This window comes from Pangasianodon hypophthalmus, chromosome 9 (genome assembly GCF_027358585.1).
Source record: "Pangasianodon hypophthalmus isolate fPanHyp1 chromosome 9, fPanHyp1.pri, whole genome shotgun sequence".
In the NCBI taxonomy this organism is placed as follows: Eukaryota; Metazoa; Chordata; class Actinopteri; order Siluriformes; family Pangasiidae; genus Pangasianodon; species Pangasianodon hypophthalmus.
Window position 1 is genome coordinate 7,102,337 of NC_069718.1, and position 19,922 is coordinate 7,122,258.

General features: G+C 36.5%; 1 protein-coding gene across 1 annotated transcript; it reads left to right on the top strand.

The window, feature by feature from the left end:
- The first annotated feature begins 3,294 nt into the window (after nt 1–3,294).
- On the top strand, nt 3,295–13,817 carry proza (protein Z, vitamin K-dependent plasma glycoprotein a). Its single transcript, XM_026947395.3, has 10 exons — nt 3,295–3,483; nt 5,619–5,729; nt 6,548–6,717; nt 7,185–7,209; nt 8,324–8,437; nt 8,593–8,721; nt 11,246–11,361; nt 11,446–11,563; nt 12,195–12,511; nt 12,610–13,817. The coding sequence occupies exons 2-10, from the start codon at nt 5,654–5,656 to the stop codon at nt 12,817–12,819; spliced, it is 1,275 nt and encodes a 424-aa protein (XP_026803196.3). The 5' UTR covers nt 3,295–3,483; nt 5,619–5,653; the 3' UTR covers nt 12,820–13,817.
- The last annotated feature ends 6,105 nt before the right edge of the window (nt 13,818–19,922 follow it).

Here is a 19,922-nt window from a genome sequence, read left to right on the forward strand (position 1 = left end):
GGAATGCACTCACTAGCAGAAGCCACGCCCATTCCACAAGTGGGATTCGCTCAAAAACACGCCCACATGCTAAGCCACGCCCCGATCCTGCCTCTGGCCAGCAGAGAAGCTGCAAATCACTATGGAAAGCCAAACTGTTCCTTACCATGCTGAGATTTACAGTAGCTTTATTTTCAGTAGTAGTTTGGGTCTGTTTTAAGTAAACGATACATGGAATATTAGGTGGAGAAAACGTTTCCGGGTTCAAGACTTTTATGCCTGGAGATTTATTCACCTGTTCAACAGACATTTTTCAAAAAAAAAAAAAAAAGGATATGCATTGAGGTTGCATGGAAGTCAATGCCTTTGTTTTGTTTATTAATTAAAGGAAGACACATTATACTTTTTATTTATTTATTTTTTCTATTTCCTCACCAGTTTGGTCATCTGCCAATTCACACCCACCAGCCAACTCTCATTTATAGCATTTATCCAGACACCTTACATTTATCTAATTTATACAACAAGCACTTGAGGGTTAAGGGCCTTGATCAAGGGCCCTGCAGTAGCAGCTCAGCAGTGCTGGGATTTGAACTCATGACCTTCCGATCAGTGGTCCAACATCTTAACCGCTACCACTCTCCCCTATCATATAACGACAAAATCATTTCAAACTGCTGCTCATGCTGCATAAACACACTCAGAGGAAAACTGCCCTCTTACGCATACGGTACTGTGCAAAAGTCTTAGCACCCTTTTTTTTTAGTACAAACTTTGTTATAGATTTTTATTTGATGACTTCTACATTATTGATTCAGTACAAAAACATTTTAGATTCCCAAATGTTAGTTTTCCAGCACAAAAATAAATGATACAGAAAAATGTTTGTATGTCAGTGAAGAAAGCATCATATTATATAAGAGACACTTTTCAGATAAAAACATCAGGCTGCTTGGTTTCGCTGCAAAAATAACAAGAAAGTGCGACAGTCAAAGTCTCCAGAAGAACTGTGGCTGCTTCTGCAAGATGCTCAGTAACACTTACAGCTCATTTCCCTTTAAAACTGTGAAGGATCGTCACACCAAATATTGACTTTGTTTCATTTATTACTGTTTACTGTTTTTTTTATAGTATTTTTTTTTAATGTAGAAACATTTAGTTTAATTATTTTTGTAGGCATCTTTTCTCTACAGCAAAGATGCCTACATTTTTTGCATGTGCCTAAGACGTTTGCACAGTACTGTACATGAACTCACAAACACCTATGACTGGCTAATGTCCAGAAACTTGCAGGTAGGCCTTCTGATGTTATGTTATAAGATGCACTTTAGCTTCCTACTTTTTAAGAGTGTATTAGTTCATCTGCATTTGGGACAGTTTTACTGTGGAAATGAAACCAGAATCTCAAATTCTGCTGGGTCACAGGCCCATGTATGACTATACACTGCAATAAATCCCTCATCATCACGATCTTGTGGTTACTCGATTCCTCAAAAGTATAAACGGCTTTTATTTTATACATACACTTTCATTTTCTGTACTTCTGTACTTCTGTGGTGAAACTCGGACATTGAAGCTTTTGTATTTTGAATGCCAGAATGTGATCTTTGTAAGAGCAGCGCAAACAGATGGAACACTTGAGGTTTGCAGTTTTAGAAAAACAATCAATGATGGGTTAGTGTGATGCGGCCTGACATGAAGTGGAGTTACTCTTACCATCCCAAAGATGATTATTTTTCAATAACAGAATGTAAGAAACTTTTATTCTGTATTTTTGAGTGTGCAGTCATCCTGAAGGCCTATATAAACTGATTGTTGATATCAATCAATCTTCATCAGACTTTTGTTTTTTTCTGCTGTTTTGTACCTATTTTGATTTTTTTTTACATGACTGTTCTTTTTGTGTTATCAGCTATACTGTTATTTGTTATTTGCTATAAAAAAAACTTTTTTTTAAATCCATCAATTCATCTTCAGTAAGCACTTTATCCTAGTTAGAGTCACGGTGGATCCAGAGTCTATCCCAGGAACACTGGAAGTGAGGTGGGAACACAGCCTGGATGAGACACACAAACATTCACACACTCATTCACATCTAGGGTCAATTTATCATAGGCAGTCCATCTACCTGCATGTTTCTGGGAGGTGGGAGGAAACTGGAGAACCTGGAACAAACCCATGAGGACACAGGGAGAACATGACAACGTAACACACAAGGTCAGGTAATCTTGTACTCTTGTAGGTACCACTCCAATGACAAAATTTTGTACAAAAAAGTCAGGTTTTTGTAAAGTCTTTTTTTAAATTGTGAAAAAAAAGAGAGAACATTAAAACTGCACATCTTGTAACCATAGGCCTACTCTGCTGTACTCCCATAAATACTGTATAGATTACACATGTTGTGTTATTGCTTTCACTTTTCCTTCAAGTATACTTTTAACCCTTTCATGCGTAGGATCCACATTTATGGACAGACAATTGAAGGCTGTTTTTTTTAGGAATCACTAGAGACCATTACTGTAATTTCACATAAATCATTATCCTGAGTAATGTACATGTGTGTGTGTGTGTATATATATATATATATATATGTGTGTGTGTGTGTGTGTGTGTGTGTGTATATATAGATATATATATATATATATATATATATATACACACATTACTGTATGCATACAGTATACAGTCCCCTCCAAAAGTATTGGAACAGCAAGGCCAATTCTATTGTTTGTTTTTCTATACACTGAAGACATTTGGGTTTGAAATAAAAAGACAAATATATGATCATGGATCAGAATTTCAGCTTTCATATCTTAATATTTACATCTAGCTTAGAACATGGCACCTTCTGTTTGAACCCACCCATTTTTCAAGGGCTCAAAAAATATGACAGCAATAAATAGAAATAAATGTTTTTTTTTTTTTTTTTTTTTTTTTTTTTTTTTAAATTTCAGGTATGTTTTGCCCACAGTTACTGAAAATGAGTGAATAAAAAATTTATAGCTGAAAAAAAAAAAAAAGATTGACATTTTTTTTTATTATTATTATTATTTTTTACTTACGGCAGTCCAACACATGAACAAGCCATTTACTTTTTAATATATTTTTTTTAAAAAGTCAAAATTCATATGACATTGCAAATGTAAGTAATCTGGATATGTTTTAAAATAATAATTTAAATAATAAAGGTAATGCTTTATCTCAGATGGATTTTTTTAATGATATGCATTTCCACTACTGCAGAGACTCAGAGGTGGGCTGTGAGCAGTTTGAGAGCTCCCTCTAGTGGTCATTGTGAGGTATTACGGTAATCTGGAGGATAAACACGCCTTGCATGGACCGACATGAGGATTTAAAACCGTGCTGATAAACAGGACAGCGTTGTATAAGCAATTCATCCGGTGTATCGGTCACTCTGAAGAACAAGCTGGAGAAACTGAGTGGATAAATTGGGAATTGTTGTAAGGAAACGTATATAAACCGGATTATCTGCGCTGTATTACAGTAAGAGGACTGTCAGATATTTTACTGTCTAATAAGCCAAATTATTGAGCTGTGATGTGATGTGATGTGATGTGATGTGACTGGGGTGCCAGTATTAGTTACTCCATCATTAATCATATATTAGACTATATAGTGTGCATAAGAGAAATAAATGATTATGCTGCATGTAAACATCATCACAAACCTGCAACAATCAAGTCACTATTTCTCTCATTATAAGAGACATTGCACATCATATCAGGCTGATTTTGGCTTAAAATTCTAGTCTATAATAGATTATAAATTAGGTTTGTCTTGAACAATGATCTCTGCTGATTAGTATACCAACATAAATTCTGGTCCAAAGTAGTTTATTCCAGTTTGGTGTTTATTAATCTGATTAATAATGATATTAATTCTTGTGAAATTGCAAAAAATATTGCCAAAATCTAGCATGATGATTGACGCATGCTTTTATGCATGTGATCAGGTTTAGGATGGCTCATTAATTCAGGCCTTTTGTATGCTTATCTTTGTTTATGGAGGAAAAGCATGCAGTCTTCCACATGAGGGCAGTGTAGATACAACAAAGGCCTTGTTTATGTCCATCATCCATCATCCATCCATGGCACCAGATGATGCAGCACTTACTGTACTATGTTATATGTACGGCATGCTGGGAAAACACTTCACACTGTCACATTTTCTACATTTCCTACTATATGTAGTTCCCCTTTTGCTTGTATCTAAATCAGATGTAAAGTTGTAGCATTTTGGGTGTAGCAAGTCTGGTTACATTCAAAAGTGAAAATTCCACTTCCACTGAAAGACACATGAGCAATCTCTACATTTATAACCTGATCTACTTATGGAAAAAACAGCATTCCTGCCAAATTGTAAAGAATTATAAGTTAAGAATGGGAATTGAGTTGTGACTTTGATTATCAGCATCATCTACATCAGTCTCTGTCTCATCACATGAGGTAAATGTCACTCATGGCATTTAAACGCGAGCCTCATCATCATTCAGTTATTCAGCTCATTTGCTGTTTAATTTAGATAAGCTAAAATTCTGCTTATAATTAAAAATTATAATTTGGTACATTTTCAGTGGGAAATGACCCATTTATTTACCCGTGAGGTGAAGTTTTTCTCACCCTGAACTGATGGAACAGACTTCATTGGTACACAAATTTGAGCAACACTGAGCAGCATTTGAAGGATACTTACACTAGACTTTTATTATGTTTTCTTTACTAAGAGTACCTTCATGAAATGAGGAATCTTCTATCAAGTGTCCACCTGTCATCATATTTCTTCAGAAGTTATTGTGTCTACTTCTTATAGAAGCATGGAATTGAATGCTGTTCAACTCCAAGTGGTCCATTTGCATTTAAAACTATCTTGAACCACTGTTCTGATACATATGCCATAAATATCTGCTTCTAATACTGTTAGGAAGTGCGATGTATACCTTACACAGCATTGTAGGCTTTGTCAGTGTCATGAATGTGCTGTTAATAAAAACAAAGTAGGATAAGGATAAAAATGACAGTAACAATCTCGATCATAATAATAACTGAAATCTTTTCTCTCCTCTATTTCACGCAAAGGCCAAGTAACATAAAATTGTGTTTTACCTCACAATTTTTGACATTTGTCAAACAACTGATAAATTCTCTAGCATTGCTTTTTAAAACATTTATGGAATGCTTATGAATGTGTTATAAAGGCCCTATGTACAGTATGTAGTCTTACTGAGACTCTCACCTATTTTTTGACTTGTATACATTTATTATATCATAATTGAAATAATTCAATAATTTGAACATTTCTTAATGGGCTTTGGAATCAAACAACTGCTGCATGTGTACTTTTTTTGTTTGGGAATAATTTTTCTTACTTTTGCTCACAATGTATTTAAATCCAACTTGCTGAGATGACTTTAAAATTAATCATATGGCTGCACTGCTATAAAACCAGAGAGTCATCCTGGGTTAATGATAGCAAGTTAAGAAAACCACAGTGTTAGAAGAAGCTGTTCCTAAGAGATTCTGTATGACCTATAGTGAAATGGTTTAAGGATCAATATCGTGATGATCAAAGGGTACTCGGCAAAGTAAACAGCTTTTTGGGGTGAACTTTAAACGTTACAGGAGGATCCAGACTAGCTGCAGATTCAGACCTTACCATGGTGTGGCTGTGTGCAGCGCTTTCCCTAACCCTTCTGTTAGGCTATGTGACGGCTGGACTGGACAAAAGCAGAGGTACGGCTTTTTATTGCTTTAATCGGATTATTTACGTCACTGTACAGAATCCTGAGATCCTGTGAACTATGATACATAAATCTCCATATAAGCTAATATGCTGTTTTCATTTCCATGTAGTTACTCCATGAGGATATTAAAGAATATTTAAACGTTTATAGAAATATTTATTATTTAGCATTGTAAGGTGAGTTTAATTTGTGGAGTTCTGTGGTTGGCCATTTGTGCTGGTTAATAATTTGTTAAGCTGTGTTATTTATCAAGTATTTCTCCTCCCACAACCAAATGGTGCATGTCCAACACAATTCAAATCAGGGATTTTGTTCTAGATTAGTGTGAAAGAAGCATACAATTTAAACACACACAAACATGCTCAACCTTTAAATATGTAGTTGTGTGAAATAGTCCCTGGCTGTAAAATAGCTTGAGATAACCTAACCTAGTTAATCTAGCGCACCCAGTGTTCGAAAAATGCTAGTCACTGACTACCACAACACATTTTTTCCTTCTTGTAATTGTGTAGTAATGTTAATGAAGGGACTTGAAGGCTAATACACAAGACAGAAGAATTTCTATCTAGTATTGTCGATGCAAACCAAAAACACTGGCTACTGCTTAGCATGTATGCCACCAATTTTGAGGTGTTTTAATCACGCAAATCAAAGTTAATCTTGCTCGAGTTTAGCCTTAAATAAATGATCCATTACATAGCTCTTGACCTGTACAACATAATGCAATATAATGATTGGATTTTAATGTATCAGTTGAAATCCTTGAGCTTCAGATGCAATATTAAAAAGCTCATCCTGTCCCCTCAGTCCCAGTGTTCCTGGACCAAAAGGTAGCCAGTGAAGTCATAAGCCGTCAGAAGAGAGCGAATGCAGGAGACGAGGAGAAAACACTCCCTCACAACCTCGAGCGGGAGTGTCTGGAGGAAGTGTGCAATTATGAAGAAGCAAGAGAGGTGTTTCAGGACACTTATCGCACTGTGAGTCTTTGACGATGTGATCAATCCGCCCTGTTTTAAAATTGCAGTCTTCATGTAGCTTGTGCATAGTATCTAAATGTAAATATACCAGACTAGGTAGAAGAAGTAGGATCCATGTGTATTATTATATGCTGATTAAAACACAAAATCCAAGTCACCCACAATCCAAAACTAAATGTTAGCAAAATGGTCAGATCACCAACGACAATGCAAACAGGAGAATCATGACTGATAACATATAACATGGGAGATTGGCAAGACTTCGTAATGATTAACTGAAAACCATGTGCTTAAAAAAAAAGATCTTAGTAGATCTTAACCAGGAAGTAAACAGGAAGTTAATAACTGAGTAGAACTCTGGAGACACTGACCTCTGCTGGAAGGGAGGGGTATTGACCTGGGCTGTTGTGACTTTTTTTTTCTTGGACTGTTTTGAGAATATAGACTTTGTTTTTCTTTTACTACAGGATATCTTCTGGTCAGTGTACATAGGTAAGTAGTGTTGTCTGCACGTCATGTATTTATCCTAAAAGATATAAAATGAAATTCAAGAACAAACACAGTTGTATTGTGATTGCATGTGTTTGGTCAAAACTTAATTCTGCACTTCTCCCTAACCTCAATATAGTCGATTAACCAAGACCCGAGATATTTGTGTGTTTAATTATGCACTGGCGCTACATGAACACAAATGTTGCTAACATGTAATGGAAGTCAGTTTCATCTCCAAACATGAATCTGTATCCTCCAGCGTTGTGGAGAGTCCAGGTTATGGTTTTCCTGTGAACAGCTTCTCCTATCTGATGTGTGGATCTCTTCAGGTCCTTCAGAGCTTCCCTTGGCCTCTTGGTTGCTTTTCTGACTAATCCCCTCTTTAAGCAATCACATTTTGTGCCATTTTTTCATTTTTTAATGATGGATTTAATGGTGATCTGTGAGATGGTCAAAGTTTGGAAATTTTGTTGGACTTGTGGACTTGTTTTGGTAGCTTTTTGGTCTTCATGAGGCTGTTTGTTTATGGATGTTCTCTAACAAACTCTGTCATGAAATCCCCTACAGGCCTCATCAGCTTGCATGTTACAGAGGCTTGCATCAGGCATATTTATATTGAAATTTAACTCCATACAGTGAATTGTGTGATTTCTGACTTCATCAGAGCTAATTTAGGGGTTTCATAGCAATGGGGTGAATACTTATTCAATCACAACTTTTTTTTTTGTAAATAATTTTGCAAACTATTCTTATTTTTTCCCCCACACTTCAGTATCATGGGCTATTTTGTATAGAGTCCTGACATATAATCCCAATTAAGTCTATTTTAGTTTCAGGTTGTCATGCTGCAAAATGTAGAAAAGGGGGTGAATATTTATGCATTGTAGCTTAACAATGTTATCTGAAGCAAGTGTATTGTTAAGGAAAATACTTTAGATGAGATAGACTTCTATTACTTGTTAGCTAACATTGGACATCCAACACGTCTTGGCTGAATGTTGTTAAAAATTGTGTGAATGAAGTATTTTACTGATCTCTGCCTTTAATGTTGTAGTGTTTTGAAAATTTCACACTATCTTTTATTCATATTTTTGTGAAAAACATTATTTCACAGATGGAGATCAATGTGCAAACCAGCCATGCAAAAATGGAGCTATGTGCTCAGACAGCGTTGGCGGTTATGACTGCATCTGCAAATCAGGATTTTCAGGAGTGCACTGTGAAACAGGTTTAAAAAAAAAGATGAGACAACAAGACAGCTTTGTACACAGTTGACATTTTCACACAGCTGTAGATGAAAATGCCACAGTTGTCAATATTGTCTATTTAACTGTGATTTTCAGCTCTTGTGTAATTTTTTATGGCTATTTATTTCTCTCACAGATCAGACTGTATGTGTTGTTGATAAGAACAAAGGCTGTAGTCAGTTCTGTAAGCCTGGCTACCAGGCGTATGAGTGTTCCTGCGCTTGGGGATGGAAGCTGCAGCAGAAAGAGAAATGTGTGCCTGCTGGTGAGAACTGTTTGTTTTTTTTAGGAGATGTAACTTGCTGTAATGTTAACCAAAAAAAAAAAAAAAGAAAAAAAAAAATCTGGTTTCCATGTAACAATCATTCCAATTCTGATTTTTTAACCACTGGCATGAATGGAGGCATGTTCTAGTAAGTCCGGCCTTCCTGGTTTGCTATTTAAACCCATGTCAGTTCAGATACAGAGAAGATTAGTACAACTGTTCTGCCCTGCCCATCGCCACCTTAGCAACCACCCAGAATACCATAGCAATCACCTAGCAATGCCCTAGCAACTGCCTAAAATAACATAGCAACAACTTAGTAAGAGCTTAGAAACCACTTGGGTGATATAGTAACCACCAGGGATAACATAGTAGCCATGTAGCCCCACAATAGCAATCACTTGGAATATCATATCAGCCACCTAGCAACATCCTAGCAGCCACCTGGAATACCATAGCAACCGCCTAAAAACACCTCAGCAACCACCAGGAATACCATAGCAACTATCTAAAAACACCTCAGCAACCACCTGGAATACCATAGCAACCACCTAAAAACACCTCAGCAACGATCTGGAATACCATAGCAACCGCCTAAAAACACCTCAGCAACCACCAGGAATACCATAGCAACCACCTAAAAACACCTCAGCAACCACCAGGAATACCATAGCAACCACCTAAAAACACCTCAGCAACCACCTGGAATACCATAGCAACTACCTAAAAACACCACAGCAACCACCAGGAATACCATAGCAACTACCTAAAAACACCACAGCAACCACCTAGAATACCATAGCAACTACCTAAAAACACCTCAGCAACCACCTGGAATACCATAGCAACTACCTAAAAACACCTCAGCAACCACCTGGAATACCATAGCAACTACCTAGCAACACCATAACAACTACCTGGAATGCCATAATAACTGCCTAGCAACAGCCTAGCAACCACCTGGAATACCATAGTTGCTGCCTGGAATCCCCTAGCAAGCACCTAGCAACACCCTAACAACCATCTGGGATACCATACCAACCAACAAGCGAATGCCTGGGATAACATAACAATCACCTGGCAGCACCCTAGTAACCATCTGGAACACAATAGCAAGCACCAAACAATACCCTGGCAACCAGCTGGGATACACTAGCAACCAGATAGTGACACCTAGCAAGCTCCTTGGGTAACATAGCAACCACCTAGCAACATTCTGTTTCAAATAACTATTTCAAATAGCATTTAGGAGTGTTATTTTGGAAAAGCTAGGAAAAACAAGTTAAAATGTTTTGCCTACACAAGTATGTTTTCACTTCTGTAAGTATGTATGAGTCAAGCATGAGACAGTGTGTGCAGTTAAATGAAAAGGAGGATGACGTGTGTGATGTCTAATACTGTAAATTACAGCTCCTAGAGATTAAACCACGTACAATACATTATTATGGAATCTTTTGGAACACTGTTGACTTTCACCATAGAAACAAATCAGTGACTAGTTCGGGTTTCCTCCATCCCACTCACTATTGTGCAGTCCCTCGTGAACCTCTTTTCAGGCCTACGTGGGAGTTAGCTGCGTAATGCCACTTTGATGACATGGAGGGAATCCTCTCTGTGGTGTTGCCTAAAGTTGAGTTTCAGTTCCTCTGTTTGTTTTCATTGTTATTCCTCTTTCGCTATGCCTTGTGACCTGGGATTCTAGGCATATAATTACGTTAAACTTATTCCTGGCAACAGTTGCTGTATAAATAAAACTGAAACTGGAAACTGGAAAACCAAAAAGTTTACATTATCGGTGTGTACATAGGGACAATTTTTTTTCTAGTATTGTAAAATACCATGAGTTTTCATTTATTTATATTGTTGCCTTTCTATAAATGTACATATAGTAAAAAAAACCAAACAAATACATTTACATGCTGATACAAATACATGTTGATACATTTTCCTCTTGAAATATTTTGTTGTGTGTGGCATATATAGTCATAAATTCAAAAAACATAAACACTTTTAGGTTAAACTGTCATATTGACCTTGTTATTTAAAGAAAAAAAGGGGTAAAATGCTAAAAAAAGTTTTAGATATATATATGTATATTTAACTTTTTTACCTAAAATAGGTAAAAATAGGTTAAAAGGTAAAATGCTAAAAAAGTTAAATATATATATATATATATATGTATATATATATATATATATATATATATATATATAACTTTTTTAGCATTTTACCCCTTTTTTTCTTTAAATAACAAGGTCAATATGACAGTTTAACCTAAAAGTGTTTATGTTTTTTATATGTATATATATATTCAAAGTACCTAAAAGACAAAAGTCCTAACCTCTTAGTGAAATATCAAAAACATTTGTTATGTGCTTTACATTAATAGTTCTAATATATGATAATGTAATGATAATAATAATAATAATCAGTATATTATTTTGTTTTCCACTTCCTTGTCACGTAGGCTGCTTTGTTGAAGCACTAAACTCCTATTTTAACACAGTGGTTTATTTTTCCTCAGTGCAATTCCCATGTGGGAAGGTGAGCAGTTTGAGCCAGTGGGACAGCCGGCAGTCCAGCAACATACGCTCGGACTATGAAGGACTGGACTGCAGTGCTGAAGAGTGTCCCTGGCAGGTACATACCTTACAACAAACACGCAAGTTAGCATTAATAACCTCTGGAGTTGCTTGTTTAATTGTATTCCTGTCACATTTTAAGGCCCTGCTGCGCAACAGTGGGTCGAATGGGTTTTGCAGTGGCGTCATCATTAAAGACAACTTTGTACTGACTACTGCACAGTGTGTACGCAAACATACTGACTTCCAGGTGGCTGTGGGTGAGTGATATCTATTTGCAAAACTGAACATACACAAAAAGTATAACGTTGTTAAAGAAAAAAAAATCGTTAAAATGGAAAATGATCTCGTGCGCACAGGAAATTTTTTTTTTTTTGTCTTAAAGACAAAAACAAGAGAGTAAGTGTTGCACACATGATAATTACCTAAAACACATTACACCATTCTCTTTTCTTAAAAAAAAAAGAAAGAAAACAAAACATTATCTCATGCACATGCACAAAATTTGTCGTTTTCATGATTTTTTTTCTGAACGTCTTCACCGCTTTCTTTCTTGTGCGCAGCACTTGACATGGAGTGCTTACCACTTACTTTCTCATTTTCTTTAAGAAAAAAAAATATATGACAAATGTGACAAGTTTTTGTAAACCAAAATAATTTTAATATTTAGACTTGAACTACTGATTGAATTATTCCGTGAAGCACCACACTTAAATTGTCAAATTTAGTTACAATGTAGAAAAAAAGAACATTATTTGCTGAATAATTGAAAGTACAAAGATACAAAGTGGAAAAAATATATACAGTTTCTCTATATTTTTACTTTACATCAACTCATACATTTCAAATTATTTCCAATTAAATAGCAGGAACACATGTTTGTGTATACAGGCAAGAGGATACCATCCTATGAGCTTGGTGAACAGACCCTGTATGTAAAGCAGGTGCACATTCATCCACTTTACCTGGAAGGAAAACCAGAAAATGACCTCGCTGTGATTGAGCTGAAGGACAAGATCATCTTTAAGAAGAAGGTGGTGCCAGCCTGCCTGCCTGAGAGAGATTTTGCAGAAAGTGTTTTGATGTCAGGCGAGTTCATGGGCGTGGTTACTGGCTGGAAAGATGCATCCGAGTTTCAAGGAAACCTTAGGTTAAATCACCTGTCTTACAGCAAGCTGCCAGCTTGTGTGGAGCGTCACTCGGGCCAGGTAAGGAGATGTCTTCATTTAGTAACAATTTATTGTAGCCATTTACTAAATGTGATGAATGGATGATAAAATGGAATCATTTTCGTTCGTGCCATAAGGTTACCAACAAGATGGCATGCACCCTGCCACGTTCTAAAGCGGATTGCATCTTCGGCCCCGGCAGTCCTGTCCTCACCTTGTACCGAGAGGTCTTCTTTCTCACTGGCGTGGTGAGCCAGTCCCAGGGGATGGACTGCAGCAATGGTTACGTCTTTCAGAAGGTGTCTCGCTTCCTTCCCTGGTTGAAGAATGTAATGGGCTCTTTATAAACCATGCTAGATAGAAATACTTCTGAAACTGTGCTATCTGTTATCTTCACTTCCAGTTATTTTCCAGTGTGTGATATTTTCCATGTGTTTTCATGCATGTCTCAAAAGCAGAGCATGCAATGCCTTGTGCTTGATGTTTCTCCAAAAGGCGACACTCTCTGCTTTAATTCCTGTAGCAAAGTTCATACACACATCTATAATACAGTGCTTTACATATACATGGATATGCCTATTCGCATATGTTATAACATTTACATTTATAGCATTTGGCAGACGCCCTTATCCAGAGCGACTTACAGTTATCTCATTTATACACCTGAGTAATTGAGGGTTAAGGGCCTTGCTCAAGAGCCCAGCAGCGGCAGCTTGGCATTGCTGGGATCTGAACTCTCAACCTTCCGATGAGGAGGCCAACATCTTAACCACTGAGCTACCACTTCCCTTATATTATACTTTTACTTTCTTTGGAATAAAATGAGACATCAGTAGTATGAAATACCACATATGCACTGGTTAATATAATATGTTAAATCGAATTTAAATATAATCAAATCTAAATGATGTTATCTCTTTACATGATGTATTCAAATTAAAGTCTTTAATACTAGTAAAATGAGGAAATATCACAAATATCAAGCTTCGGTAAATAATATTAGATTAATATTATACTGAATAGACATAGTGTCACATTGTCAAATATTTTTTTTTTAAACAATTTTGCAAAATCTCTTTTATTTTCTGTTTCACTGTTTTCCATTATCCTTTTTAAAAATACATTTTCCTCCCCTTTTCACATTTCACCCATTTTCATTAACTAAGCCAGACCCAACTAGATAAAATGGTTATATGATATATCTACTGTGTGTGATGTAGGGCCAGGATGTTGAATGAAATATTTGGTTATACAGTATATAATACCATTTTCCACCTAATTGTACTGGTGTCATGTTACTATTAGACACTTTCCTGTAACTGGCTAATAAACCCATTGAACCAAATCATTTGTAAATGTTTTTATGTTATGTACATTTAGAACCATCTTACAAGCACATATGGAACTTTACTGCATTAGTAAAAATTAATGTTGTTATACTGTATCTTTAGGACCCTTTTGGGTTTTGGGTAAGTCTGAATTACTTTTCAATTCTTCATCATAGTCTAGCTCTGATAGGCATGAATTTTTTTCATTTTTCTCTCTGTGATGGCGCTTAATTTTCCACAAGCCGGTGACATATGAATTTTGGCCAATGAAGAAAGAAGGGCCATTACGTCGACCTTCTCATGCTACACAATGTAGTTAGCACTGTAGCTATCCGTGCTGTGTTGATGTGTGTTTGAAGATAAATAATCCACCGTACTGCAGTATGGAACTTGAGGATGAGTGGAGGATGAGTTTTGCCTCCCTACAAGGTATGAACTTTATCTAATTTGAAAAAGCATGTTGAAGTAAATTTCGCTATTTTTTCTAACATTACCTTTGCTATATTTAACCAGGTTAGCCTGTTTTCTTTGCTAATGCCAAGTTAGACTAGCGTCAGTTCTAGTAGCTAACACAACTGGCTAGGCAGCAAGTCAAATTCTAGCTAATAGTAAATATCACAAACTTCCAGAGTTTTCAGGCAAAATGGTGTAGATGCTTTAAAATGAAAATCATCTTCTAACAGTTTTAACTACATAATAAAAAGTTAGTTTTAACACAAAATCATGACATTAACTACACTTCATAAGTTAAACAACATTTGCAGCTTTCACTTGAGTACATTTTTTCTGTGTACTTTCACTTTTTATCTGAGTAACATTCTGACATTGTGACACACTCTCTATACTTTCAGTTAAGTATAATTTCTCAGCACTTTTTCTACCCCTGGTCTTTCACTGTAGTGTAACGTAATCAGCAGTACTGAAATAACACCCATTACATACACTGTTTTAAAATCAACTATGTAAATATTAGAGTACACACAGCGCGGTCCGTGTGAGTTCAGCACCACGGACAGCCACAACAACAAACGCACATGGTTCCAGGGCGGATCCATTCCACAACATCCACGGCTGGAAACCATCAAGCCTTCAACAGCTAGCATCCAATGCAGGGAGAAATTAGCATGAGAGCATGAGTGTGTTCACAGGAAATACCTAGAAATGACTAGAACGTGCAGTGCACTCTGGGATGTTTAGCTGCAAGGACATTGTCGATAGATCATAATTCGATTCGATTTCATTTCAGCGGAAAATTGGTTGAGAAGCAATGCCAAAAACTAAATTTTGCAGTAAATCTATGTAAAGTAAAACATGGGTGATAAAGTAAAACTGGTGAAGTTATGTTCTGAGGGGCTGCTGGATCCAGACACTCACTGTGATCTTGTTCTCTAAGTGAAAGTTCTGATTTAAACCACACGGTGGTGACTCACACTTAGTAATTGTATCCTATGATGGCCTCGGCAGGTGTAATGAGGGCTAAAATAAAATAAAGTTAAATTAAATTAAACTAAATTCATTTTAGTATTTAACTAGGCTTTATTATTTGCCTTACTATTATTTATTTTATTTTTATTTATGCTACTTTTACATTACTTTTATATTATTTGAATTATTGTAATGTTATTTTTGACATTTTTTTTACACTAATTGTATGATATATTTTTATATTTAATATTGTTGTTTTCTTCTTTCTGTTAGTGCATTATTATTATTAGTAGTAGTATTATTATTATTAGTTCCATCCAGGGTATATTCCCGCCTTGGACCCAGTGTTCCTGGGATAGGCTCCGGATGAATGAATGCATTATTATATCTCTTGGAGGGATGGTTTTGGAGGACAGTTAGAACTCTCTAGATAGTCTCTTCTCCACCTCTCTTTGGAGAACTATGTGCACTAAAGCCGTGATCATGCTGTGTGATGTTGTAGCCTTCCAGGTTGCTTTTGGGGGCTCATACAGACGCTGCAAATCAAATTGCAGAACTTTTCTGGTAACAAGGAAGGCCTACACAAGAACTCTTCCTGAAAACAGCTCTTATAATGATATGATGCTGATATATGATTTATCAGCTGAATGAAATAAACTTGCCTTCTCCAGACATAATGAATCATAGATCCTTTCATTGAGTCCGGTGATACAGACCAGCGCAGTGTGTGCAAGGTGCTGTGGGTGTGTGAAACTACTTATCAGTTGAAAGAATATTTGACCCGTTTCTATGGTAACAAATTATACAAGGACTTGTATGGTGAAGCCCACATAAACAGATTGAAAACATGAGTAATCATTAATATGGTGAATATCCAGTGAGAAGCAGTTTTGCAAGCTGAAACACCTTGTTGATGAGAGAGCTCAGGGGAGAATGGCCAGACTGGTTTGAGCTGACTGATAACTCAAATAACCACTCTTTATAACTGTGTTGAGCAGAAAAGAAGCTCAGAATGCACAAAGCATCAAACCTTGAGGTAGATGGGCTACAATATCAGAAAACCACATTGGGTTCCAGTCCTGTCAGCTAAGAATTAATTAAGAATGTTAAGAATTAACTTGAGGCTACAATAGGTACAGGATCACCCAAGCTGGACAGACTGGAAAATCACCACCTGGACAAATGAATCTCGATTTGCACTGCAACAGCATGAATCTGTGGATCCAACTTGCCTTGACTCAACAGTTCAGGCTGGTGGTGTTTATTTAATGGTGTGGGAAATGTTTTCTTGTCACATATTGAGCCCCTTAAGCCAGTCAAGCATAGTTTGAATGCCGCAGCCTTTCTGAGTGTTGCATTAGCACATGCATTGCTTTATGGCCACAATCTACCCATTGTATAATGGCTACTTCCAACATGACTTCTCAAACTGGTTCCATGAAAATGACAAAGTATTTACATAGCACTAGCTTTTAAGGGCTGAAAACAAGAAGTAACCATGACATTGTAACAGTATTTGACTTTGTAAGATGAAGTGAGTGTGCATTCAAAGAAACGTGGGTACCGATGTAATAAAAGTGACATACTATATTATATGAGTAAAAGACCTTAGTGATACCACAACCAAGTCATACTTATGCTTAATCCACTATTTTGACTTGTGTTTCTGTGAGAGAAGAACAAACTACCCAATTTTATTCACTCTGCACATTCCCTCATGGCCTCCAAAATAGGTCTCCAGTGTCATCATTTCTGCGCGTCAATACAGGAAACACACTCAGCTCTTTTTCACTGAGTCTGAATATGTGTGTATGTACAGATGGCTGAAATGAAAGAACAAAACAACATAAAATATGTTAACATGGCATTGGGCGACCATAAGCTGCTAGCACAGCTTGTCATTGATTTTTTAAGTTTTTGGAAAAATACTGGAGCAATGAACACCATTCTTCCAAAAGATAATCCCTCAGTTGGTGTTTTATAATGGTGTTGGAGAACACTGTCTAACATGTCACTCCCAAATCTTCCATATGTGTTCTGGATTGAGATCTGATGATTGTGAAGGCCACAGCATATGATTTACATCATTTTCTTCCCCATCAAAACATTCAGTGAGCCATGCCATGTGGATAGGGGTGTGTAAATGAATTCAATAAGCATAAGTAGTATCTTGATCAAGGGCACAGTGGTGATTACAGCCCTACATAGATGAATGATTTATGAAAGTAAGCTGTATGCACAGAGATTTTCATGAGCATCTGCTAGTGCCAATCATTATTAATTTTTGGGAGCAAAAGCATAGCAATTGGTGGTTAATCCTTGAAATAGTGTGGTTTGGGATGAAGTCAAGGCTATGGGAGTAATTGAGGAGTCCCACAGAGATTGGAGCAGCCCCATGGTCTTGGTGCCCAAGGCCATTTTGGTGTGGACCTAGATGAGTTGAACCGGCAGATAACACATGATGATTCTCACCTCACAGGGACTATACTTATGTGCTTTGTTTGTTTTTTAGAAATGTGTGATGAACCAGAGACCGAGAGCTGAGCTGAGTGTATTTGGGTTTGTGTGTGCATGTGTGTGTGAGTCCACGAATGAGAAAACACTGGAAAGCACTTGCTGTAAAAAGTAAAGATAAAAGAAGCATGAAACTCTGTAAAACGTTGCCTGTCTCCTTCTTAGAGATACATCGGGTTCTACAAAGACAAAAAAAAAAATCTAGTCAGTAACTTAGAAACTAATGTCAGTTACTCTTCTGACATTTAAATAAATACACTAAAACACTTCCACTGAAATGTCTCTGCACAACATCTGGCAGGAAAATGCTGAGCACCTTGAAAATCTTATTTTATTGAAATTTTAGGGACATGTTTCCATTTCAGGCACAGAGAGGGAGAAACAACTGGATTCACGTTTCTGTGTATAGAATGATGTCTCTAATATGGACATTTATGGTTACAGCATCTCATCTGGAACCAAAGCTCTAATCTTTTTTTGGTTTGGTTGCTTAGCTGAATCATGTCGTTAGAAGCAACTAACAGTGGATTCTTCATGGGGAAAAAAAAAATTGTTGGACCAGGACCTGTGTTGGGGAAACATTTACTCAGAATTTTACTCAATCACAACACGAGCTATTGCTCCTCTTGCAAAGGTTTAAACCTCTCACACAGGCTAAAGTAGGATGACCATTATACCATTTTTGGAATTTATAATGTTATGTAACAGTATTACTCAGAATTACATGTTTTGGGCATATTTCTATTTTACCCATGTAAATACTTCCATCAACTTTTAAACTTTTACATATTACTTTAGGATGGTTCGGTGTGTAACATTGCTTCCTCATGGAACCAGCACCTCTGGTTTGATCCTGACTTTGGGATACTGTCTGTGTGGTGTTATGCAAATGTTCTCCTCATGTTTGCGTAGGTTTCCTCTGTGTTCTTCAGTTTCCTCCCACTTTCTGTCCGTCTGTCCGAGATTCTTGTTAGTGGAATGTCTCAAGAATTAGTAGTTGAATATTTGTAGGAGTTATAGGGAATTATCATTGTAAATAGTCAATGAACAGATTAGATTTTGGAATTGATCCAAACTGGGTCAAGGTCACAGCAAGGTCAAACGTCTGAAATAGTTTAAAGTATATTTTAAGGGTATTTCAGGCATACAAATTAGTAACAAGAAAGAATAGACTTGTTAGTGGTGGAGTCATCCCTGTGTCAAATTCTGCTTGTTTAATGTTTATTATGATTACTTTTATCTTCCTCCCTGTTTTTAAAATGGCTAGCATGCATACCTAGCGTTTGGTGCCCTAAAGCTGCCCGCTGAGGCACTTGACATATTTCTCTCTCTGGTTTTTAGATGTGGGGTTACCAGATTCAACCAGACCTGGTCATCTAGATAAATAACCCTATAAAATAATCTTTGTAAATAAATAAATCAATAAATGTAGACACATATTTATGTGTACTTATATTTAACAGTGGTTTGGTTTATCACATAAAATACTAATATCATATTATATTATAGTCTAATATTATTGTATTTTTTCGGACTCCTTTAGCCTCTCACATCCATTTGGGATGTTTAACCTATCAGGCTCTTACACTCTGCTGATTGGCTACCGTGTAGTAAAACTTCTTTTGTGCCAAAATTTGGGATGCAATATTGTTTGACACATCCAAGCAAGCATGTGATTTCCTGCCAATTTCCTCCATCACCCCTGACACAGCACTGACTGTTAATTACTATCACATAACTGTCATGGTGACTCATAGCAGCCCAGGAACAGATTATGACTCAATCTTTTTTTTTTTAAATTAAATTCCTCTTTACGGATTTCTTCTCTAACGAATGTGCAGAACTTAAAACAAATTTCAATGCAATTCAAGTTCAATAGTAAATACCTTTTAACAACACACATTTGTTAAAAAGTTAATTTAACTCTCTGATCTCAGCCCAGGCTAATAACGTGACCTCCTGAAAACATACACATATGTTTTTGTAATGTGTTTTTGTATTTTTAGCTTCTCATTATTCTTGTTGATACATAAAAATCACAAACAAATCTGGTGAGATGCAATCCATCCAGCACCAGGTATTGCAAAACAACAACAACAACCATTTTTGAAATCTGTTAGAACTTGTACTATCAGCATACATCTAGATTTGTTTTTTAATACCCTAAATATGTTTCACTTGCC

Excerpts from the sequence above, each read along its gene's own strand:
- proza (XM_026947395.3), top strand. The coding sequence starts at position 5,654 with ATGGTGTGGCTGTGTGCAGCGCTTTCCCTAACCCTTCTGTTAGGCTAT. Across the intron at positions 6,718-7,184 it reads TTCAGGACACTTATCGCACT|GATATCTTCTGGTCAGTGTA; the intron begins GTGAGTCTTTGA and ends CTTTTACTACAG. Across the intron at positions 8,438-8,592 it reads AGGAGTGCACTGTGAAACAG|ATCAGACTGTATGTGTTGTT; the intron begins GTTTAAAAAAAA and ends TTTCTCTCACAG.